Consider the following 25641-nt stretch of genomic DNA (forward strand, 5'->3'; position numbering starts at 1 on the left):
ATTTTAAAAACAGTCAGTTATTTTAATAGTTCCATGAACAGTCAGCGGAGAGGCGTGTGGTGCGTTCAAGTCTCTCAGGAAAAGTTCATATCTATAAATCCAAATACTCGAATTCCAGACCGCTTTACAAAATCATTATCCTAGACATTAAGACTTATCTTCAAACTCTAAGCAATATTTGTAGTATTAAATCAAAACACTCAATATTACAAAAGAATTAGGTTTTTATTTTTAAACATGAGCATGATCTGCCTCAATTTAAGTTTACATGTTTACAATAATGATAATAATAATAATAATAATAATAATAATAATAATAATAATAATAATAATAATAATAACTTTCTCCATGACCAAAAAAATGTAAAATAAAAAGTGTGGTGCGTTCAAGGATAAGCGGTTAGAACGGGTTTACAACGGATTTACAAAGTTTGCATCATAGTTTATGGTAATATTTCTAAGGTTTGCATCAGGTTGCGTTCAGGTTGCATTCGTTCATAAAGGATTCACAAAGGATGATACTTGGCTTAGTAAGAGCACTGTTTGTTTTTTATGTAACTAAAAACAAACAAATGATTAAGGTATTTTTTTAGATCATGCCTTTTTTGACATGGGAAATATGACAACACTTTGCATTGCATGAATATTAGTGTATCTAGTGTATCTACTGATAGTGTAGTGAATCTACTGATGTCAAATGTCAACTTTAAAGAAAAATGAATGAGACTTGACAACAAAAGTTATGAACAATAAAAGTTTACTCAACAATATTGGTATAGACAATAGGTAGAAACACTAACAAACCAAACAATCTTTTTCTATTTTTTTGTTTTTGTTTTGTTTTTTACACATCTACTACTACACATCTATGGAGTATTTATAGGCTGTGCTTTATCATTGAGAAATAAATTTCATATCATAGTAAAAATCCCATTATTTAACTTAACACTTTGGGATGAGCCCTGAATCAGTGAAATAAATTGACTGAATGAATCTTTCATCTAGACACTGTATGAAAATTGCCTAAGTCACACTTTATTTTGACTTGGGCAGAATAAATCAGCCTACATCACACTCTCGACATAGGTAATTATCATAAAGGTGCATTATCACATGATCTACTCAAATGAGGGTGTTGGCAATTTTACCACAGGTGGCCAGCAGGGGGAGGACAGCATTAAGGCGAAAAAGTCAATTTTGGCAAAAAAATTACTTAGGCGATTATTTTATTTTAGCTTTTTGTTCAAAATAAGTGATTTAACTGAATATTTATATGTATAATATACATATAAATGTTTATAAAATCTGTTATATAAATAAAGTAGATGTGGATTTGAAGTGACAAAAGCTTCATGGTGAAAATATGAAATGATACATGAACATGAACAACATGAACACTTAGTTTGTCCTTTGAAAACACCAGATTTTGTTCATTATTTAATGTTTTTTTCCTTCTAATTACATTCACTTCAAATTAACAATGAGAGGTTCCCGACAGTTACTCTTTCTTGAGTAGTACTTTTCCCAAATACTCTCAGTTACTCTTAAGTAATTTCTTAGACCTTTACTTTGTACTTCTTATTTTTGAAGTCACATTACTTTTACAATTTCTGTCTACTCTACTACACCCACCTCTGTAATTTAGATCAGAAGTATAATAAACAGAAACTTTCATATTAATTTAGTTTTGTGGCTTTGACAAAAAAAAGAAATAACACCCAGAAACAATTAAATTATTTTAATGATTTTGAAAATACTCTCTCAAACAGAAATGAAAACATGCTTACTCGTCACTCAGTCCATTAAGCTTCATGTACATTGTTATGGCTTTAACAAACTAAAACAAATGGCTCCATTGTATTAGTCTGACAAGAGGAGTTCAGTGTGACTTCATGACAAATTAAAAATGGCTTCGTATTTAACTGTGCATTTGACCCGAGGCCGGGTTACATGCTGCCGACAGTTCATCTAAATAAAATCATTAGTGAAAACAGGAGCGCGTGGTTTCTATTTACACAAAATCAACAGGAATATTTGAAATGAAAACACAATAAAACACAAACAGGTCAAATCGAGGTTAGCTTATTCCACCAGTGCATGCTTCATTTGTTCAGAATTCACACAAAGACAAAATCGGACAGTGGTTCTCAAACTGTGGTCTGGGAAAAAGTTGGAATTTTTGTATGTCAAATGCCCTTCCATTATAACCAGTAAGGCTGTGCAGAAATATTGAAATATCGACATATCGCATTTTTTAATTGGATGATACAGTATTGATATTGTGGGCGGCTGCATCGATATATTGCCAAGAGTATTTTTTGGTAGTAAGGTTTTGCATCTATGTCACAAAACCACGTGTGACCTGGTGTTTATGTCGCCATATTGGAGGTCAAACTATCCATCTGGACCAACGTGTAGTATTTGTGTGTGATAAAATTTAAATTGAATAACAATGGTTTTGACCTGTGTTGCTGTTGGATGTTCTGCCCGGAGTCAATTTGCTAAAGAAGGAGCGAAAAAAAACCTTTCTATCGGATCCTGGCTGATAAAAATCGCAGACAAAGGTGGAGAGTGACATGAAAAAAGAGATGGAGCCCACTGAGTACAATCATTTGTGCAATCAACATTTCATTTCTGGTGAGGGAACATCTCCACACAAATGAAGAAGGGATTTACACTAAATGAAATGATAAATACCAAAAGTATTTTTTTTCTCGTAGGTATGAAGAATAATAACCCACTTTCACCAGATTACATCCCCTCATTATTCACGTACACCTCATCGCCAGCGAAAGATAAAGCAAAACGTTTGCTTATTTCCTGTGAAAGAAGCTCTAACATGAAAAAAACAGATACTGGAAGTTGGGCACAGAGTGACCGTTGATTAGACTGACAAAGCGGTCTGTCAGAATTAGATGGGGATTTATTCTACAACCCAGGAGGATGACTTTAGCTTTATACATTTCTAATGAAGCTGATCTAAAGAGCTGGTGATTTCAGCCAGTTTTATGTCGTTTGAGTTGTTTAAAGTCGCCAGGATTATACTGTAACTGAAAAACACCATCCAGATCAACCCGAACCCTGACCTCCAGTTTGACCGCCAAAACATTAAATTACACGACGGCCACATCACACGCAAATCCTCAATATTTTCCCAAATTTTTTGTTACAGCGCTACAGTTTTGTTGCTTGTTCAGAGGAAGGAAACTCACTTATGCGACACTTTTGACATTTTCACTGTTTTGATGAGTAAAATGTTTGTGTTTCATATGAACTTCGCACAAGAAGTGGTTTAACAAAAACTTTTAGTATCACAGACATGATTTAGACTTTATTTTTTATTGAACCGTATTGAATCGATTTGAAATATATCATGTAAAACCGTATTGAATCGTCTTTCTTACGTTGATAGTTTTGGATACATTTTTCATGGACAGAATATTTATCCTTTGTGGACCTTGTTGGATGAAGATTTGGTGATGGGGCAGATTAATGAAGCTGGTGGAAAATAAGACAATTCCACAGATATTTTGCCATAGAAAAGCTTTAACATAAGTGACGTTTACCTTACATCGCAGCACTTTCAGCCGTTGTGAAAAAGGTCAATTTTTACAAACAGAAACAGTGAGGGGGGAGTGATGCGTTCAAGAACCACTGGCGACCGTCCGCACGAGGGATAAAACAGGATCAAACGGCGTGTTACACAAGAAGTGAATATTAATAATACTAATAATTCATATTTCCTTTGACGCACTAAACGTCAGTTAAAGCTGCCATCTTCAGACCACAGCAGGTGCTTAAAGTGCATATGACAGGTTTTCACGTTTTTATAATTCTGACTTGGTTTGGAGGGAAACGTCACTTGCTGTCAACACACCAGATTCATGTGTGTAGAGGTCTGGATGGAGTCTACACATTATCTATTTGAATCTGATTGGTCGAAGCGTCACAACTGAGGAACGAAGCGAAAAATCCAACGTTTGTTAAATCCATAGCCTGTAGGGATGTAACAATAACCGAAATATCGTGATATTGTATCGTCAAAAGTCTCACAATAATATCGTGGGCTGTCACAATATATCGAATCACAAGATGCTTTTCTTAAATGCAGGTTTTATAGTAGCAACAACTTATAAACATCGGGAATTACATATCCCATGATTCGTTTCAGTGCAAACAACATGAAAAGATACGTTTTTTACAGTCATCCCTTGCTATATCGCAGTTCACTTTTCGCGGTCTTGCTGTTTCGTGGATTTTTTTTTTGCAATTTTGCATGCCTTTTTTTTTTACAGTGTATGAACGTGTACTGTGTTCCTCCCGCTGCGTCCTGATTGGCTAAGAGACTCCTGTCTCCTGTACACTACAGAATGTGTTCAGCCAAATTTACATAAATGTTGGATCTCTATCAGAGTGATTCTGAAGTGCTGTATGTTTGCAAGTTTTATCCCCACAAAACCCACAATGTCAACGAAACGTTTTGCACTGACAAAGGCTCCTGCGCTCGCACCCAAAAGGCAGAGGAAGATGTAACCATCGCACAAAAAATTTGACTTCTGGATACGCTGAAGGAAGGGAGAGATTACGCGCTGTAGCAGAGTCCTGCACCGGGTCGTGTACCCGAAAATAGTTGCTGAAACCAGGACTTAAGAGAGAGAGCCTGCTCAGCAGGGTGTCCATAAAGCGCGATCAGGCGACGGCCGTGTTTACCTCCGTGAGGTGTGAAGCTGAGCTGGTCCTTTCTCTTGTGGTCACATTCGAGCCCGTCTCAACAGTGAGTCCTGTATCAGTTCTGGTTTAGTCCTGGTTAAGTCCTCCTCTTCAGTCCTGGAATCAGTCCTAGGTTAGTCCTGGGCTAGTCCTGGTTTAGACTTGGTTCAGTCCGTGGCATATGCAGCGCAAAAGTTTGATATAATCTCAGGTTAATGGGCAGGTGTGGTCCTGTACTGCACGGGTGTGGCTCTCCAAAAATGGACCCATGCAGGATTCTGTGTGGAGCTGTAGGGCTCCATTACAGAATAAATGAATCTTCGGTTCGTTACATAAAGAAGGAGGAAAATAACAAAAGGACGACAGCAGCAATAAGTTTTAAGAAGGATGTAAAAATTGTTGTAACTGTCCTGTGTGAGAAAAGTGTACAAAGTTTGTGCTGAGGGGTTTTACAGACTTTACAGACAGAGGTTTTACAGAACTCCACGGATTTCACCTGTCACGGGTTAGTTTTAGAACATAACCCTCACGATAAATGAGGGACTGCTGTATCATGGGCTCTCACAATATATCGAATCACAAGTTCCTTTGCTTAAATCCATAGTTTTATAGTCCTGATTCAGCTCAAAATCACTCGAAAGCTTTTCAGTAAAGGCTCATTTCTGTGTGAATGTGACGTTTTAGTATCGATACCTGCTCCAGTGAGTGTCTAGTTTTGATATGGTTTTAATATCGATTGGTATCTGGTTTGTGATACTTCTGACGGCGTGAGTCTAACCTGTCATATGCGCTTTAAGAAGGAGCCCGGGTAAATGGGCCTTCAAGTGCTAGTTTGGGTTAGACACAAGAGGGTTAAAATATCATAAAATAATAATAATGAAGAGAGAGAACCTGCTCCTTCAGAGTTGTACCACAGAAATAAAAAGGTACAGCGCCTCAGTCTCTGTCCTCTCCTCCTCTTCTCTCCATCCCTCCTCTCCACTCTTCTTCTTCTTCTTCTTCTGTGAAAAGTAAAGTGTGGTGCTGTTCTGGTTCTGTTACATGGCCTCCAGAGCCCAGCGCTGCAGACCCTCCATGTCATCTTCATCTTCGTCTTTCTTGGCTGTTTGGAGAAAAAATACGTCACATTTACTCATAATTGATACTTGGTTTGACGCTAACTGAAGGTACTACTCTGTCTGAAGCTCTGTTACTGAAGTTAGACTTATTTTTGAGCTTTGTTTTAACACAATCTGTCCATAAAGCAACAGTTTAAAAAAATAGCTTTTTTAGTCACTGATGGCATCTTCTTCTTGTCCCTCTGGAGGCTCAAAAACCGGAGTGTGGAACATCCCAGGGAAGGCTTTAAAATCACCATAGAGACAAACAGGTGCTGGCCTGTCTATCTTAAAAGTGGCACAGTGAACCTTTAATTCTTTAACTTAGCTAAAACTTAACATAAACTTGTGCCCCTTGTTATGGATTATAAAATATTAATACTGGATTTCATAAATAACAGATGTTGTATTGACCACTGCATTTTTTTTAGTTATAGTGGGCTGATCTCACTTGGTGACCTCACTGGGTGACCTCTCGTTCGTTGGTGGGGATATGAGCACCTGGGCTGGCGACCATTTTGTCTACTGTGGTCCAACACAAGACAAATGTTTTGACAAAGGCTTTTTACGAAAACATAATTTAAAAAAAAAAAAAAAGCTTTTGGACATTGGCCATCTTTTTTTAAATGGCTGTTCCTTGCATTCAGGGGAGGAGTGGCGGACGAACTCATGGACAGTCTACTGTTTGCTGTGCTAAGAGCAGAGGGCGCTAATACAATAATGTGCCCATTTGTCAAGCATAAATTTCGTAGGCCTAAAAGCCGACAAAGAAGAGTAGGTTACTCGTTGGTTTCCACATGTCAAAGACGTAGAACAGAAAACAAGAAAGTTGGATGGGAAAAGGTTAAAGACCAAAATGCAAAGTCGTATGTGTTCAATCAGAAATAGTTCATGTTGGTTTGTTTTCTTATTTAAATGATCACCCCCCCCAGTCTGTCCCTGCTTGCATTTACATCTGTTTTTGTGTGTGGCCTGGTCTGTTTGTGTGTGACCTAGTCTGTGTGTGTGTGTTTGTGTGTTTGTGTGTGTGACCTGGTCTGTTTGTGTGTGACCTGGTCTGTGTGTGTTTGTGTGTGACCTGGTCTGTTGGGGAGGGAGGTGGAAGGCACGTTGGGCAGAGGAGTCGTCTCTGGTCCCCCGATCTCCAGAAGGTTTTTGTCCAAATCCTCCTGCTGCAGCTCGTCCAACTCAGCTAACAACTCATCCTGAGAGAAAGAGAGAAAGGAAGGAGAGAAGGAGAGAAGAGAGGAGAGGAGAGAGAGGAGAATGGGGCAGAGGAGAGGAGGGAGAGGAGAAAAGAAGAATGGGGAGAGGAGGTAGAATGAGGGGAGAGAAAGAAGACACAGAATAGAGAGAGGAAATGAGAGGACAGGAGAAAAAGAGACAGTGATAGAACAAAAAGAGACAGAGAGAGATCCATCAGTCTCACTCCCAGCACCATTATCTGTAGTGAAGAAAAACCAAAAGCTCCTCTGGGACAAATCAATACAAACTGCTTCAGACTAAAAGGATGAGACAAAGCGCAGAGGTCATGTAAACAAGAGAGAGACCGTCACGGGAAACAGTAACACGTCACAAACCAGGAACACATCAGCGGTAAAATAATTTGAAAATGTATATAATATACTGTAAGTCGCATTTTTTTTCATGATTTGGGTGTGTCCTGCGACTTATACTCCGGTGCAACTTATATATTAAAATGTTGACAGTGAAGCGTTGAAAGGCTCTAGTCTTGTTTGTCAGTATCTGCTGCTCCTGTTCCTCTTGTACCACTGTCACTTTATTGCTGCTTCACTGACTGTTTTTCATTGTTTAAAACTTGAGTAATACTAATTATTCAGAGACATGATCACTCAGTCAACAATGAAATAGCCTCATTAATGTTCAAAACCACCTTTATTTTTGTGATTTACATTTATTGGCTTGGGTTGCCAAAGGTTTGTGACTTTTAAAATATGGGTCCCCAGAAAAAAAGGTTGGGAAACACTGGTTTATGCTATAGTTATCTGAAGAACTGTTCATATGTGACGTTAACAGTCTGTTTTTCTCTGTTCTATTGTTATTACTAGAACTTGTCTTTCAAGATGAAACGTTGGTTCCTGTTCCTGTTTTATATTAAAAAAAAGTGCGACTTCTAGTCTGGTGCGATATATATTTTTTCCTTCTTCATTACGCATTTTTTAGCTGGTGAGACTTTAACTCCGGAGCAACGTCCAAAAAATACAGTAATTATCTTTTTTTTAGAGTATTGGTGACTGACCTCGTCGAAGTCCTCTCCATACGACACCGGTTTGGAAATGGCCTCAGAAATCTCCTGGGCCAGTTCTCTCTGCTCTGAGATGTCCGCCATCAGGTCGTCCACTTTATCGATGTCCCTGAAAGCACAAACACAAACACAAACACAGGAGTGGGTCGTGACTCCTCTACCTGCTCCATCAGAATTAACTGCAACAGGGACAGAAGCTACAAAGCCTCTGACACTGGAACAAAAATCTAGAAACATTTGGGGAGCTTTATATTGTAGTTTTGGGAACATTTTGACCTCAGGACCCTAAACTGTGCTGTTCTGAAGCAGTGATACATCCAAAGGAAGGATTTTACTTGTAGAAGTGGACAGATAATGGAAATATTGTGACTGTTTATTGTTTATCCGCCCTTTGCCCATCCTGATACTCGTCCTGATACTCGCCCTGATGCCCTGATGCCTGCTGACTCACATGTCATGTGCCGCCTTCATGGCCTTGGCAGCATAGCCCATGTTCTTCAGGACCTCTGTGTTGGTGTTGGCGTTTTCCAGAGAGTCGCGCTGGAACTCGATGGTGGACAGAGTGCCGTCGATCTGCTCCAGCTGCTTCTCGTATCTCTTCTTCCTCTTCAGTGCCTGGATCGCCGCTAAACACACACATACACAGACACACACAGACACACACAGACACGCTGGGTTTACAATCTTCTTGGGGAAATTACATTAGAAACATGCAGCCTGACCATAGACTGTGTAAAGAATCAGTAAGAAGATAAACTAAATAAAAAGATCAGAGCAGGTTAAAATGAACATTTTACGACCAAAATGACGAGGCTCACAGCAGCAGTTACAGAAAGACGGGCGACAATTTATCAATGTAAATTCAACTGGGGCCAGAGTCGATGCAGCCAGAAGCGCGTCCATGCTCATTTCTTATTTCGAACGTGGCATCTGGTGGATTATCTATGTCCATTTATATTCAGTCTATGAGCCTGACCCAGGAGTGTAACGTGGCATCTTGGCCCAACAGCGTTACGTGTGAACAGAACCAGAACTGATTTCTCTGCATTTCCAATTTCCTGGTTGAATTACAGGAACATGCAGGAGCTCTGGTATTTTGTACTTGGCAGTTTACTGAGAATGAATGACTTACATTCATTTCCTGGAGACTTACACTTTAACCATAGTCACTATTTCCCTAACCTTGGCCTAAACCTGAACCTTCACCTATTTTAACCCACATCTGAACTAAAAAGGTTTGTAAATATTACATTACGCTACATTTTTTACACTACATTCTTCATGCTCACTATCTTTTCTCTGTACCAAAGTATTGGAAATGATACATACAGTACTGAGTAACTGTATTCCGGTACAGTTGCTCTTTCATTTGGTGGTATCAGAATATTACTTTTCTAAAATTAAAGGTTCACAGTATCTGAACAGCACGGCATTGGTGAGAAAAACAGAAAACACAGCGATGTTGACAGTGATGACTGCATTTACACTTTTTACTTTAATTACTGATAAATAAATACATGACAAATGTTGCAAATAAAATTGGATCCATCTTTTTCTGTTCTAATACCAATCTCGATACTTTGGCTTTCAGTAGCTGCAGATACTTGATACCGAGCAATACCAGGACAGAATGAAAATATAATTTATTTCCATACAAACAGTGTATGGTCAAAATAGTTTTGTAACTGTTATTTATTATTTCAAGTAACTACAGAACTAATTTTCCAGTTTTGGGTCAGCATGGTTCAATAATTGATCTTATTACACAAATGTGTAAACCAAAATAGGATATTATCTTCTTTACGCAGTCTATGATCTAAACCAGGGGTGGGCAGTTATTTTTTCCATGGGGCCACATGAGAAACAAAAAATATTGTGGAAATGCTTAACTCAATTCTGCATATATTAATTGTATTTCTTTATAAAAAAGCAGTAAATATGATTATTTGATGAGCTGTAAGACTGGTAAGAGTTTATATTTTGACTAAGCAATGAAAAAGTGAGGTTGCCTTATAAAAAATTTCATTAAAAATACCTTTAAAATAAAAGCAATGCCTGCATGAGTCTTTAAACAGAAAGTTACTCTTACTGGAAAATGTGAAAATGGGCAACGTACAAACCCGAGGCACTCTGACTGAATATATTAAAAGTCCTTTATTGCATGAAGTCAACACATTTTGACCAGCAAGATGGTCTTTGTCAGGGCAAAGTGGCCCACTTTCATTTTCACATTTTCCAGTAAGGGTAACTTTCTGTTTAAAGACCACTGTTTTAATCCTCATAGAGCACCTGTACTGCTATTTTTTACTCTTTCAAGAACCTGTGAAGCGCTCTACCTCTTTGTTCTTCATCCCTTGCATACATGAGTTTGCACGCATGAGATAAAATTATAAAATATGTTCATTTTGTAATTCCAACGTAGCTCAAAGGGAACAGTCTGAGTCAGCCAAAGGGCTGTATGTGGCCCTGGAGCTGTACAATGCCCAGGTCTGGTGTAAACTGAAACCGATATCGATACTAATTCAATTCTAATCTTCTGCCACGTTTATTACACGATAATATAATGCAACTCAACGTGACAGCATTCAGATTAAAATGTTCAGAACAGATGAGAACATATATTGGAATAGGTTACAACAGTTTAACAGGTATTCAATGTTCTTTAACTAAATTCTTCTACCATTCTGTATTCTTATGTATTCTTCTAACATGAATCTCAAAATAGACTTCCCCACCTATGAGAGAAACACACCTGGATTATGCAGGATTAACCCTTGACCACTAAACCTTATCTTTATTGCGAATAATTAAAGCTGTATAAAAAAGCAGATGTAGGACTTGGTTGAACCGGGCTCAAACCAGATCTAAACCAGGACTAGACCCTGATAAAGCTGTTAGGAGAGAATCACAAAGTTGACAGAAATAGCAGGTGGTGTCTCCAGTCCCACATCTGTATCCCTCTGCCATGGTAACAGCTAACAGCGATGCTAACCTCAGGACAATGAAACACAAATAAAGCACACAGCTGTCTCAAATGTTGACATCTTATTAAGTCTCACCGCGTTTATTTTTGGTCCCGTGCTTTTTCGCCAGAGCCAGTTCCTGCTCGATCTTCTTCTCCAGAAATTCCTGCTTCTTGGTGAGCATCTCCTCGGTGTCTCGGAGTTTCTGGATCGCCTCCTGAGTGCTCGGTCCTTTGCCTCCTTTGCCTCCTCCGAACATTTTCGCGATCAGCGCCATCTCTGCGACGCCTTATCTCTCAATAATGTTATTTTCGGGGGGTAATGTGTCCTCTTTTGGCCGTTATGTCACAACACCGATGAGGATGAGGATGATGACAGCTCGCGGAGATGATCGGGGCGGGAGGAGGTTTGGCTTGTTGACGTTTTTTTTTTTTTTTTTTTTTTTTTTTGATCGGGACTTTTTTTTCTTGTTTTTTCTTTTATTCTTTTTTCTTTATTTTATCAATATTATTGTTATTTATTTTATTATTATTTTTTTTATTTTATTATATTTTTTGATCGGAACTTCCGTAAAGGCCGAGTACGTGCTACGCATAGATAGTCAGGTATTTGGCTTGCTGGACGTTTATTTATTTTATTTTATCATATTTTTAAATCGGGATTTTTAAAATATATATTGTTATTATTGCTATTATTTGTTTTATTTTAATTTATTTTTTGATCGGGACTTCCGTAAAGGCCGAGTACGTGCTACGTCACGGGTATTTAAATAAGGGCACGGCTGTTTTAAGGATTTTTATTTTACTTTTAATTCATTTAATTTGTAATCGCGTGTAGTTACTGTGGTTACTCTTTATATTGCTTTGTTATTATTATTGCTAAAAAAAAAAAAAAAAAAAAAAAAAAAAAACCTTTAACAAACAAAAGAACAGCGGTATACAGACCGTAAAGTTTGTCTCCCTCTGCTGGACACAAAAGGTAGTACAGAAACACACAGCGCAATATAATAGAAATACAGCAACTATTATAACATTACATATATATTTACTAGGCTATATGTTTATGACATGCACAATAACTAACAAATTGAGTAACAAACTGAATTAAACTGAAAAACAAAAACATTATTATGCCTTTCTTGTGTTCAAAATTTGGATTGCTCATTTTTTTAATCCGTATTTTATTCATACTGAATTATTTTAGCCACTGCATTCAGGCATATTAGGTTATCCATTAACTAATAAGATCATCCCTGTCGTATAAACTCATTTTTAAAGCCGCAGTATATAACTTCTTAATAAACACAATATTTTCATTCTGGTTGCTTTTATTACACTGAGAAAATTGAGGGCTTGCAGCTCTACAAACCGGACTCACCAATATTTGGAAGCCTTTTGCTTATTTCAATAGAAGTGCTGTTCCTTTGGCTATAATATTCCACAGTATAGCATTAAACATATCTATTTCCATGGAGAATGTTGTGAAGTCTGGTTTGAATCATGCAGGTGACTTTAACAACTAGGTTACACAGTATAGACAAGTCAAACTTTTTTCTTCAAATTTAAATTTTAATAAGGCAATCTTCTCACAGTAAGGTTTAAATGTTTTTAATTAAAGGATAAGATAATTGGTTTATCACAAATGACAGTCAAGAAAAAATATTGACCGAGAAACAAGTCAAATGTGTGAATCTGGTTTCATTCTAGTTTAACGCTCAAACTGAAGACTTGAGGTCAGCTGAACCAGACAGCATTTTCCATATAGTGCAAGTGAGTATTTAATTTAACCAATGCACAGTGTAGTACAGTCATGAAGAAGCTTGAACCTGCTGCCACCTGCAAAAAACATTGAAACAATTGACACAACAAACCAAAAGTTTGCCATTTACTGAGGGTACCGCGGCAAAAGGTGCATCTAAGGTTTAACTTTTCCGGTGGAGTGTTTATCACGTTTAGATGTTACTGCTTCGTCTCGAATGTTTCACAGTATGGCATTAAACCGTTCTAGCATCGTAGAAACCAAACCGGACCATGTTACAGGTCAGATCTGTGGAGAGACACCCCGCTCGCAGTCAGAATGCCTGTTTTTCCTAGGTATTTTTGAGCTATAAAACTATCTGTAATTGAATAAATGTAAGGTAAAGCTGTTTAATGTCATACTGTGGAACATTTCGGGCACTTCTGCAGAGCACTGTTAACAAACCAGACTTTTAAATGCGGATATTATTTTGGATTGTGATAATAAAGGAGTTGTAGACATTGATAATCGTAATTTTCATGGGTTCTTTCATTCTAAAACCTTAATACATTCGCACCAGTCACCATCATAAAGCGGAATCAAGAGGCTCCTTCCAGCAAGTTTGTGCTTTAAAGCTGCACTATGTAACTTTTCTCATCTCCGTAGAGTACAATACATATATACATACAAAAAAACAAGATACAAGACCACCCAAAGTAAGAATTTTTTGTAATTAAACACCTGTAAGTGAATAAATCCAATCCAATAATGCCATACTGAGGAACATTCCAGGCAAAGCAATAGAGTCAAGCGGTGACGTCACTTCAGAGTCCAACAGGCAACAACACAGCTGAGATTTGTAGCTCTGTTTTTGCTCCTCGTACAACAAAAAATCTTTCAAACGTGTGTGTTTAACCGTACATTTTCAATATAACGTAGTAATAATCTGGTAGTGTGTGTGTATTTCATTACCTGCCGGTCACTGCTAACCAGAATCTCAAAAATAAAAAACTAGGATATCTCCATTTTTTGATGGTTGACAATAAAATTGTGAAACGAGTGCGAAATTAAGGAAAATTATTATACAGAGACCATTCAAGACGAATATGTGAGCCAGTACAGTCACATTTTCTTTGTGTTTTGGTCGTTTTAAGCAGATTTTGTGTATTTTACCTAAACAAATGACAGTTTTTGCCTCTCTTTACTGTTATTTATTGTTCAAATTGGTCAAAAATGGGGATACTTTGGACATTTCTTCTATAAAATCGGGATAAATCAGTGGTTTTGGATGAATCTGGGACACAAGGCTCAAAACTGGAACTGTCTTGGGTAAAGAGAAAGAAGAAAAACGTCGTGACGTCAGCCCACAGCGTTCGGCTCCAGTCAAATGAAGCTCAATGAGGCTGCGGTTACAGGAGTGAATTTGGAGCAGAGTTCAATGTGAGGAAAAGGAATTTACAGAAAAAGTCGCAAAATAAATACCCGGGGATGATGAAGAGTGAGTTAATCATTTTACGACCAAAATGACGAGTCCGACTGAGCAGTTACGGAGAAAGGGGCCATGTTTTTTCATTACAAAGTCAACACGGCGGCTATGTCTATTTATGCATACTTACTTTTAAAGTGTCTTTTACAGATCCATGCTTACATCTTTTTACATCTTCCATTAAAAAGATGTTCTAGTAGTTAAAAATGGAGGAAACTGTAAATGTGTTAATCTTTTTCAATCCATCGAACCCTGAAGTGGCGTCACCTCACCGAAACGGTTACACAGTGCAGCTTTTTAAAAAAACAAACCAAAAAAACGGCAGACTGATGTTAAATAAAAGTATCTGGACATTCCACCTGCGTACATCTGCATACTTCACACTTTTTGGTAGAAATTAAGACGAGGAAAATCAAGATTTAATTCACAAATAAGCACAAGTTTGATAGATGAGCCTTCCATCTGTTTGTTATTGCCTTTAACTGGGAAAAAAAAAAAAAACAGAACAGAATGAAACAGGACACAGCAGCTCCTCACAGTCCCTCCTCCTCCTTCCTCCTACTCCTCCTCCTCTTCCTCATCTTCCTCGGGCAGTGCCGGTGGGGGGCGCTACAGGAACACTCTGCCCACGATGATGCCCACAATGAAGAAGACCACGCAGAGGATCCAGCCCATCATGGAGTCCTCGTGAAGGGCGCCACCCGCTGATGAAGAGCTGGAGACGGAGGACTGGCCAATGTTTCTCCTCCTCACGCCGTCACGCTCCTGAAATAAAAAAAATAAAAAAAAACACAAAGAGTGCTGAGACAAGAGGTGAGCGGGCGGAGGAGTACAAGTATGGGCTTTTGGGGAGTAGAAGTACGTTCGGAGAAGTACAAGCATCGGGCATTACGAGGAGTACAAGTATGGGGCGTTCGGAAGAGTAAAAGTAGGGGGGGTTAAGAGGAGTACAAGTATGGAGCGTTGAGAGGCGTTCAAGTACGGGGCATTTGGACAAGTACAAGTACGGGGTGGTGGAGGGGGAGGAGGAAGAAGGATCAGCAGTAGGTGGAGGTGTAGTAGTAGTAGTCACTATAGTAGTAGTTGTTGTAGTTGTAGTAGTAGCATCTGTAGTAACAGCAGTAGATGAAGTAGTAGCTGTAATACTAGTAGTAGTAGAACTAGTAGAAACTGTAGTAGTAGCTGTAGTAGTAATAGCTGTCGTAGTAATAGTAGTAGCATCTGTAGTAACAATAGTCGTAGTCATAGTAGCTGTAATAGTAGTAGTAGTAGTAACAGTAGTAGATGAAGTAGTGGTGCTGTTTTAATAATGAGATTTAATTGACCCTTTACTCTAAATCTTTCATGAGTTGATAAAATAAAATAACAGATATTGTAAAGGACAGAACTGTGATTTCTTAGTGACAATTACACTTTTGTGTTTCCTTGTCTTGTAAATCCTCTGAAGTGGTTGAGCTGGTGCAGTGCTCAGAAACCACTTCCTCTCTTCAAACTCTGTCTCTTCAGATTGACAAAACCTACAGAGCGGTTCATGTCTCCTCGTCTGTCCCTCCCTGTGGTCTCCTGTGGACTCTGTGGTCTCCTGCACTGCCTGTGGACTTTGATGCTGACTCCTCGCTCCTCACTGGTCACTTCTTGGTTTAAGCTTCCTGTTGTTCTCTGTGTAACACTCCTCTTCCTGGTCTCATGCTCCCTCATATTTCAAAGCCTTTCTCTTGTACCTTCCTGCTCTTATTCCTGTTCTCGGTTAAGTCCAATCCATAGACTCTACAAATGATCGTACATATCTTCGCCCTTCTCTCTGTAACTGCTGCTGTGAGGCTTGTCATTTTGGTCTTAAAATGTTCGTATTGACCCGCTCTACGTGATTCTGTTGTTTTTGTTTCGCTGTTTTGTCCGTAAATCGAACCCAGTCCCTCCTAAACCAACGATGCGGGCAGGAGAGGGCGTGTATCTTCAACATTCTCGCTCCTGACTGGCTCTTTGGGATTTCCAAATATTTCCGCAGTGATGACTTGCACATTAATATTGTCAAAAAATCTGAGCGACAAAACGTAAATTATCAATGTGTGTAAAATCCCACAGGGTCTGTTTACACGAGAACGCTTGTGGGTAAAAAGGACAAAATATTTTATTGGAAGTGCCTTTCGTTTAGACCGTGATGGCGTTTTTGGGGCTTAAAAATGCAAAAATCTGAAACCACCCTCCAGAGTGGAAAAGTTGAATACGCTACGCCACAGCATTTCCATCTACACTGCCCAAGATGCAAAACTCTGGTCAGATCTGCTCACGTCGTGTACAAGTTTACGTCACATACATCACCACCAAGCCGCCTGGCATGCAGACCCAATCGAATTCCACACATTTTTGCGTCACCGAATGCACACAGATTTCCTCCTGAAAACGCTAATCTAAACGTGGAATAAAAGTGAAGACACAACACAACTTTTGCATCTTCTATTCAGACGTCATCATATAAATCAAATTCACAGAAGCCAAAATTAAAAACTGGGACTAAAATGTGGGCCAAACTAAATATTTATTGAAAAATTTCAACAACATCTGCATATTTTCTCTTCTTTCGAGATATGTAATCAAAATAAATGTTTAATAATAGTTTTGCTTGTACATTGAATCCAGAACAAGGGAAAATATTAAATTATACAAAAATTTAAAATAAATAATGTCTCTATAGCCTATCTGTAGCAAGCGGGCAGCTCTAATACATAGTCCAATGAGGTTCATTTGGTCTTCCGATAATTTATGTTATTAGGTTCTTTTTTCACACCAAAAGTTTGTTTTCATACCTGACAGTTTCGACTGCTCCCTGTGCTCTTCCTCAGAGTCTCGTGATGTTGCTGTGACGTGTCCAGTCAGTTGATTTAAACAAGTTTTGGCGCGGTTTTCCTACCGGTGGAGGCAGGACGACAGCGCCATTTCCAGTCTGACTTCCTCATCGACAGTATTCCAGGTGTGCGAGTGTAAAAAAGCCCTTCGACCCGGTTTATCGTCCCGTGGGCACGTTTCTGTATTTTGATTGTCTCTTTAATCCAGTGACGTTTTCCTCTGTCCCAATGATGTTTGCTCTGTCCCGGTCCATAATGTGGTTCTCTCTTTTACAGTGGTCAGAGAGGAAGTCGGACTGCAGATGGTGCTGTCGTCCTATCTCCAGTGGTAGGAAGACAGTGCCAAAACCTGTTTAAATCAGCTGACCAGACATGTCACAGCAACATCACGTGACTCTGAGGAAGACCACAGGGAGCAGTCGAAACTGTCAGGTATGAAAACAAACTCTTGGTCTGTAAAAAGAACCTAATAACAAATTATCGGAAGACCAAATGAACCTCATTGGACTATGTCTTAGAGCTGCCCGCTGCCTACAGATACAACATAGACACATTATTTATTTAAAATTTTGGTATTATTTTATATTTTCCTTGTTCTGGATTCAACATTTAAGCAAAATTATTATTCAAGTTTTGGTCTGCAAAAAAGAACCTAATAACATTGCTCTAACACATATTTGACATGATCTCGCGGGCCAAATATAATTATATCGCGGGCCAAATGCGGCTGATATAAACGTAGTCTCAGTCGTCCAGGTCGAATTTAAGTCAAATACATTTTCGACCTAAATAAACGTTGTCCATTTGACAAATTGAATTTCTCCTTGCCAAAAATGACCAAGACTTTAATTTATGCCAACATACAGGGCACGTAGAGCTCTGCCTGACCCAGCTTCATACATAATACTTCTAACCCTCGCCAAACCTCACTGATTCAGCTTCAGAGTCCAGAGCCTGACTTTGGTCTTTGTGATACTTGGAGTGACTGGTTTGAAGCACTGGACTACCCTCTCCTCTGTTTTTCCCTCTCTGTCTCTTGTCTCCTTCTGTGCTTGTTTCAAACTCTAAACCCGTCTCCCCTCTCTCCTTCAGTGTCTCACCCAGATCTGTTTGTTCTCGTCCCGTAGCCGCTGCACTTCGCTCTGGAGCCTCTTGCACTCCTCTAGGATCTTCTTGGCCTCTCCGTCGTCCAGGGAGGAGGAGGACTTGGGCAGCGCTGACGCTTCGCTCTTTACAGAGGGGGAGGCAGAGGAAGAGGACAGGGGTTTGGTGTCTCCCTCGGACTGCAGGCAGGGGGTGAGGAGGAGGAGGAGGAGGAGGGATGAGAAGCATGCGGAGACGGGAGGGAGATGGGAGTGTGACAAAAGAGGAGATGAGTAAATCAAATGTGGGATGGGAAATGGACGTCAGGTGGACATCCTTTCAAAACAAATCTATGACATAATTGGACTGCATTTTTCAAATCCCCAGAGCAGGAGCTAATCAAAAGCCAAAACACCAGCACTGGGAATGAGGCTGGAATTCCATTGAACCCGGAAGTGGGCAAAGTACGGTTATGGCGTCACTCAGCAGTCCCATTATGTGACTGAGATGGATCGATGTTAGAGTTGAACAATCTACCAAGCTGCGCCATTACTGTTCAATATAATGATGTGTAGAATATCACATTAGATAGACTTTTTTTTTTTTTTTACATTTGTAGACACTGGCCACATTTACATGATGTTTTTTTAATTCTGAATTAACTGTTCTGAATTTAATAGTTTATAATTAAAATATTAATATATTTTAATATATAAGTTTACATGGAAATAATTCCGAAATGAGGTTTACATGGAAAACAAGTTAAATTGCCTTTATTTAAAGGGCCAATCTCATGCAAAATAACTCTTTTCACATTGTATCTTCTGCACATATTCAAGCACAATTTGGGTTTTGGAACATCCATTACACAATAGTTCTGAAATCTTACTGATTTCTTGGAGGCAGTCACAGACCAGGAACTATGAAAGGCCGACTATTGCTCTTCCCCCCGCCCGTCCTGAGAAAGCACAGGCTCCACCGTCCCATCTCAGGGAGGGAGGGGGAGACAGGCGTGCGCCCTGTTAGCATTAGGAATAAACTTTTATTCATCATGGAGATACAACACGTTCAGCCGCATGTGTTGGACCCGGAATCGGACGAGGACTTTGAGGTGCACGAAGGGCAAGCACCGCGTCGACATCAGCTGAACATTACTGATTGGTAAAGTATTAATAAACACTAGTAGATAAACTTATTATATCGTGTACACTACAGTGTAGAACAATGAGCTTATTCTGTCGCTTTTGTTTAGGTGTTTATGTGGAAATTGTCAGTTGATGCGGGACGGAGGCGGTGGAGGGGGGCGGGTGTGAAACATTTTCTGCTACGTCAAACGCGTCATAGGTGTAGCTGCTGCGTCATCGTTGTAGCAGCTTTAGTTCGCTGTCACGTGGGAGGGTGGGAGAAATATGCTGCAATTTGTTAAAAAACGCAGAATCAATCTAAAAAACACTTCGGTGACAAGGCCCACACATCACTCTTAGAAGGTAGAAAGCTCTGAAAAGTTGATTTTGCATGAGATGGGCCCTTTAATTCTGCTCAACGTCTGGGGGTGGGGAAGGATTCTGATTGGACAGGGACATGAACGTATTTACATCGACCAGAAGAAAATACACACTTCAGCTGCTACCGGCTTTTCTGTCATCTCGGTTTGTCGTTACGCCACGGACACAAACACGATCCAAACTTTTTTTTTCCAGTGGTTCCAATAATAATTGAGCAGCAGCTGGAGAATTCCCTCATCGAGCTTTATGTCTGTCGGCTGAGGAGGAGAAGGGAAAAGTGTTGGAGAAGGGAGGAAGAAGACAAACTGAGTCAACGGCTGCTCTACCTCAGCCCACTCCCACATCCCGCTCACAAATCCAAAGAGACGTGGATCAAAGTCCAAGGCCAAGACTGGTGGAGCTGGATCATCTGGATCGCGTCAGAAAAGTGACCCAATGAGCATGCACCGGAATTATTTTTAAGAAGAATAAAAGTTTACATGATCGAGGAATAAATTAATTTGGCTTTAAAATCGGAATAAACCACCCACTTACTTCAGAATTAAACTTAATTTTCATTAGGAATTAAGTGTTTACATGGTATTTTTAAAGTGGAATAATTTTTAATTTTTTCAGAATTAAATTGTTTTTATTTGGAATTAAAGCTCTCATGTAAGCGTGGCAAGTGTTAAGTGCAAGAATATTACATTAGAGAGAAAACAGCAGTGCCTTTTTTGTAGACATTCAAAAATATTCACCCCCAATTCTTTCTAGTTACACACGATATAAAAATAAAATAATTCTCATTGGCTTCATTGGCAGCCGCAGCTAATCCCTCATACAGCAAATTGTATGTTTATTCCAGATGCCCTCCCAGAATTAATCTTTAGAATTTACACTAACCAAGATCAAATGGTCCAAAAGATGAAAATAAGGAACAGTTTGTGAATGTGGTTGTACAATACTAAAACCACACAGATACAGGACAGACAGCAGTGGCTTGGTGTTCAACCTCCATACATTCTGGCATTGTGTCCTTGAGCATGACACTTTGCACACCTTGGCGAGCATGAATGTGATGTGAGTGACTGGAGGTGGTTGCAATGGCTGACGACGCTTTCTCTGGTGACTCAAATAAAAGTTATGACCGGGGAACAGTTTTTTGTATTTGTCAAAACTGAAAACGGACCTCGACGGAACAAAAATTTAAGATACACAAACCGATTTGGAAATACTTACACTGTTATCTGGCGGCATCTCAAATGTGCACCTGAGCCTGGAGTCCATCAGCTCCTCAGGTCTGGCCTCCCTCCACTGTGGATGGAACAATATGAGCTGTTATATAGTTCATGTATGAATATGTGAACATGACCAGTCAAAAGTTTCGACACACCCTCAAACTCATTTTTGATTTTTTTTTTAACGAGATGTGTTTAACATTTCTTTTTTTTCTTTGCTACATAATTCCATATCCATTCCCTTCCATATCTTACTTTACATCTTCTGTATGTATATAAAATGTAGAAAATAGTAAAAATAAAAAGTGTGTGTGTGTGTGTGTGTGTGTGTGTGGGTGTGTGTGTGTGTGTATAAACACCAGTTAAACGTTTGGACACATTTACTCATTCTGAAGGTCATTTACTACTTTGATTCTTTACATTTACTACTTCGTACATTGCAGACATCAAACACATGAAACATGAAGCATGAGGTTATGGAATTATGTAATAAATAACCCAATTGTTAGTGAATATAACAGGTTTTTATGATTCTCTTTTTTCAGGGCCCATGCCGATACCGATTCTTTAGTTATATTCCATTTCATATTTTTTGTCTGATATGCATCCACAACTTTCTTTTACTACAAACTGTGTAGAGAGCAGGGTCTATCTTTAGACTAAAGTGTTCGCAAAAGCTATATGCGTATATTTTTCAGGCTGGTGATTTATGGCCGATAGCTGATACTTTAAAAAGGGCAGATATCGGCACACCGATATATCGGTCTGTCTCTAATCTACTTGTATATTTATCAGAGGAGAGGCTCGACTTACCACTTGCTCCATGTCCGTCATGTTTTCTGGAGCCAGCATGGACATGACCATGAACTTGTGTCTACTCCTGTCGTTGGGGTCATATTCAAACGGCTGCAGCATCACTGAACCAGAGACAGACGAGACAAATGACCATCGTCAAACGGGCAGCAGGACACACACTGTCGTTAAATTTAAGATTTATATAACATTTATCTACGATACATGACCGGGTGATTTGGCATGCTGTGGCGAGTTGTGACGTGCTGTGGCGGGTTGTGACGTGCTGTGGCGGGTTGTGACGTGCTGTGGCGGGTTGTGACGTGCTGTGGCGGGTTGTGACGTGCTGTGGCGGGTTGTGACGTGCTGTGGAGGTTGTGACGTGCTGTGGCGGGTTGTGACGTGCTGTGGAGGGTTGTGACGTGCTGTGGAGGGTTGTGACGTGCTGTGGAGGGTTGTGACGTGCTGTGGAGGGTTGTGACGTGCTGTGGAGGGTTGTGACGTGCTGTGGAGGGTTGTGCCGAGTTGTGACGTGCTGTGACGTGCTGTGGTGCGTTGTGGCGAGTTGTGACGCGCTGTGGCGTGCTGCGTGTGCTGGTACAGACCGGACACGTTGACGGAGGTACCCGTGTCGATGACTCCGCTGTTGGGCCTCACACAGTACCGACGCGGCGCCGTGGTTTTCACTTTGAAACACACATTTCTGTGGGACGGGTTGGTGAGCCTCAGGGTGGCAGTGACCACGTCTGTGAAGGGACCTGGAGACACACGGAGACACACAGACATGTAAGTTTGTTGTTGCATTATTACATCTTTAGCCAAAGCAGTTCTATAAATAAGTTCATTTTTGTCGCTCCCTCAAATGCAACTGAATTACCGAGGTGGGCGATATTGATAAAGATTCTGTAGAAATCAGTGGGCTTTATATATATTTTTGCAGTTAGAAGGTGCGGACAAATATCATATCTCCACTGAGAGAAGCAGGTGACGGGCCCCCTTCCAGAAAAGTTACATAATGCACCTTTAAACCATAAATATACAGGCTCAGTCTCTCCGCGTTAGAGCCTGGGGGCTGGCCTGTCCCTTTCTTTATTATTACACTCTGAATGCCCCAAATAAATCGGCCTAGCTTAAATTTAGAAAAGCTGGGGAGGAATTTTGGCTGTTTCACACGAGTAGTTAAGCTTCAGATTTACAAAGAGGTTGTTTGGTGATGTTACCTCAGAGGGGGAGCGGAGGCCTGTAAAACTCCACGGAGGATTCACTGTTCTCAAACACAATCCAAAATGGAAATCCAATTCACTGAACAAGGCTGAGCAGTTAATCAAAGTAATCTTTTTAATTTCTGTTTTCTATAATAGAGATTTAGATTATTATGAAATGTGGATTATTATGAAACCATGAAAAAATGGGATAAAACCAAGTGACTTTGGTTCTCGCAAAGCAGGATAAAACAAAAGGCACTGAAAGGACATATCTACACAAATATAATTTAAGGCAGTTTACAATATCCTATCCTAAATAACAGGATATGATCAGAATAAAAACACAAAGAGCTCCCACTCTTTGGAAGACGGGCAGTGTCTATTCTGAGTTGGATTTAAATTGATTAAAATCGTAATAGTGTGTGAAAAAAGCTCTACACTGAACCTAATCATTATTGTTAAGGATTGGGCAAACAAACCTGCAATACTAATGTAATGTCTTTAAGTCCTTTCAACTGACAGAAATCAATGAACAAATAAATAGATGTTTATTTATACTGACAGGGACTAGGGGTGTGCAAAAATATTGAAATATCGATATATCATATCATTTAATGTGATGATATCTGCATCGATATATCACAAAGGGTATTTTTGGTATGTTTTTCTAAATTATTTTGTTACAGAGCTAGTTTTGTTGCTTGTTCAGAGGAAGGAAATGTGTTTGTGCAACACATTTGACATTTTCACTGTTTTGATGATTAAAATGGATGTGTTTCATATTAACTTTGTACAAGAAGTGGTTTAACAAAGACTTTTAGTATCACAGCATCAAATCGATTTGAAATATATTGTACTGAACCGAAAGCAAGATTATGTATCTTATTGTGGCCTGTCTATCGAGGTATTTATCGTGTTGGCAACATCTTAATGGTAACCAACCCTAGAGAAGACGTTGAACTTTGAGCTAGTTTGGGTTTTTTTTTCTTAAAAGGAGCTGTTAAATTGAAAACTACTGCTTCATGACATCACAAAGTGGAATAGGATTCTGATCTTTGGAGATGTAGACAGATATTTAGATGTAAAATGGTGAAAAGACATTGTGCATTCTCATGTCAGTCATAATCTGAGGGACTTCTGTTGTTGCATTTTTTTTGCCTTATGGTCATTTACAAACATTATTTTCTATTTATTTTGGCTAAACAAATGACAATTTATGCTCCTCTTTACTGTTGGCGGGGATCAGATCAGTCAAAAATTGTGATAGTCCTGTTTTACACTGCAAATTTCTCTGATCTGGCCAAGATTTTAAAACTTATGTCAGGTTATTCATCTTGTTTTCAGATTTATTGTCTACTTACTAGTTCTGAGATGCTTAATTCTAGTCTAGAGGTAGTTTATTTTAAGAACTTGTTCAGTAAAATTATCTTGCTGCATGGACAGATAATTTCACAACTTTTAAGTCATTTTCTGATTTATACAGCTATAGCTATAGTTGTATCTTAAATTTTGGCCAAGCTTTTTTGCAGTGTAGTCCTGGTTTTGATCAGAGTGGTCAAAAAATAGACACTTGGGACATTTCTTGTATAAAACTGGGACAAATCAGTGGTTTTGCATAAATCTGCTGGGACAGGGGACACTGGGCTCAAAAGTGGGACTGCCCCGGGTAAACAGGGACGTCTGGTCACCCTAATTAAAGATAAACATGTGTGAATTAAACTAAAACACAACTCTGGGTTTGTTTTTGATGAGGTAATAACATTATAACGTGCCTAAAAGCTCACTTGAATCCATTTTGAGTAATATCAGACCTTAAATAAACCATTATGCATAGTTTAACACAATGCCACGTACCCAGGTATCAAGTACTTATTAATAATTCATTAAAAATATTGTACAGGTTGTTGATAGTGGGCCTGCTCTGACGTTGCACACACTGTTAGCAGTTAGCCTAGCGCTTACACCTGTCAACGCGAACTAGAAAAGCGACAATAAAACTTTGATCAAATGTTTGCCCAAAGAATGCGATGCTTCCTGCGGGTTTTGTCCAACTTCAGAGAAGATCGCGGGGTGTGTGCGGCGGCCGTACCTCGGAATCGGAGCTCCTCTGGCGGGTCTAGCACCAGGACTTGCTCCGGTCTGGCCATGTCCCAGGCTGATGCTGCTTCTTCCTCCTCCGAAAAGAAAGGCTGCTGCTGCGGCGGCTACGACAGGTGTCCCCCGGGGGTCAGGAGAGGGGAGTGCGCGGGTCCGGAGGGTAGTTCCCGGGTGGAGAGAGGGGGCTGAGAGGCGGCGGAGGCGGGCGGACTGAGCGCCACTGACAGCTGCGGCTCCGAGCTAACAGGCTAACGGCGGCTAACACGGAGCGGAAGTGGAGAAGCACGGGGCGGGAACAGGAAATCTTTAAAATTTATATTAATTATTTTATATATATATATTAGACAAAATAAGTTACAGGTATCTTCTGTTTTTCATGATTTTCTCCCCTCTTTTTAAATTATTTATTATTTATATCTGACAACTGTCTCTTAGGGTGATCAGATTTTCAAAATAAAAAACTGGGACGTCCCCGTTTTTTTGGTGGTTAGTAATAAAACTGTTTTAATTAACATGTGAGTCAGTATAGTCACATTTTCTTTGTGTTTTTGGTCATTTTAAAGCAGTTTTTCTGTATTTTACCTAAACGAATGTCAATGTATGCCTCTTTTTATTATTGGAAGGTATCAAATTGGTC

At 39.5% G+C, this 25641-nt stretch overlaps 2 protein-coding genes across 2 annotated transcripts; both read right to left on the bottom strand.

Annotated features, from left to right (window-relative positions):
- Positions 1–1723: 1723 nt before the first annotated feature.
- On the bottom strand, positions 1724–11444 carry chmp4ba (charged multivesicular body protein 4Ba). The gene is made up of 5 exons (XM_020940810.2): positions 11133–11444; positions 8525–8699; positions 8068–8182; positions 6886–7012; positions 1724–5812 (listed from the first exon to the last, which is right to left on the bottom strand). The coding sequence occupies exons 1-5, from the start codon at positions 11311–11313 to the stop codon at positions 5748–5750; spliced, it is 663 nt and encodes a 220-aa protein (XP_020796469.1). The 5' UTR covers positions 11314–11444; the 3' UTR covers positions 1724–5747.
- Positions 11445–12627: 1183 nt separating this feature from the next.
- On the bottom strand, positions 12628–25263 carry LOC110174719 (vesicle-associated membrane protein-associated protein B-like). The gene is made up of 6 exons (XM_020940821.2): positions 24997–25263; positions 22308–22460; positions 21724–21827; positions 20912–20986; positions 18206–18388; positions 12628–15024 (listed from the first exon to the last, which is right to left on the bottom strand). Exons 1-6 carry the CDS (start codon positions 25052–25054, stop codon positions 14869–14871), a joined length of 729 nt encoding a protein of 242 aa, XP_020796480.1. The 5' UTR covers positions 25055–25263; the 3' UTR covers positions 12628–14868.
- Positions 25264–25641: the final 378 nt, after the last annotated feature.

Source organism: Boleophthalmus pectinirostris, unplaced genomic scaffold, assembly GCF_026225935.1.
Source record: "Boleophthalmus pectinirostris isolate CB_2022bp ecotype Guang Dong unplaced genomic scaffold, ASM2622593v1 HiC_scaffold_8, whole genome shotgun sequence".
Lineage (NCBI taxonomy): Eukaryota > Metazoa > Chordata > Actinopteri > Gobiiformes > Gobiidae > Boleophthalmus > Boleophthalmus pectinirostris.

Coding starts and splice junctions, on each gene's coding strand:
- chmp4ba (XM_020940810.2), bottom strand. CDS start 11,313: ATGGCGCTGATCGCGAAAATGTTCGGAGGAGGCAAAGGAGGCAAAGGA. Junction 8,183..8,524: donor ATGAAGGCGGCACATGACAT/GTGAGTCAGCAG, acceptor TTGTGCTTTCAG/GGACATCGATAAAGTGGACG. Junction 7,013..8,067: donor ATGGAGAGGACTTCGACGAG/GTCAGTCACCAA, acceptor TCTTTCTCTCAG/GATGAGTTGTTAGCTGAGTT.
- LOC110174719 (XM_020940821.2), bottom strand. CDS start 25,054: ATGGCCAGACCGGAGCAAGTCCTGGTGCTAGACCCGCCAGAGGAGCTC. Junction 20,987..21,723: donor TGACGGACATGGAGCAAGTG/GTAAGTCGAGCC, acceptor TTCCATCCACAG/TGGAGGGAGGCCAGACCTGA. Junction 15,025..18,205: donor ACGAGAACAAACAGATCTGG/GTGAGACACTGA, acceptor TTTTTATTTCAG/GAGCGTGACGGCGTGAGGAG.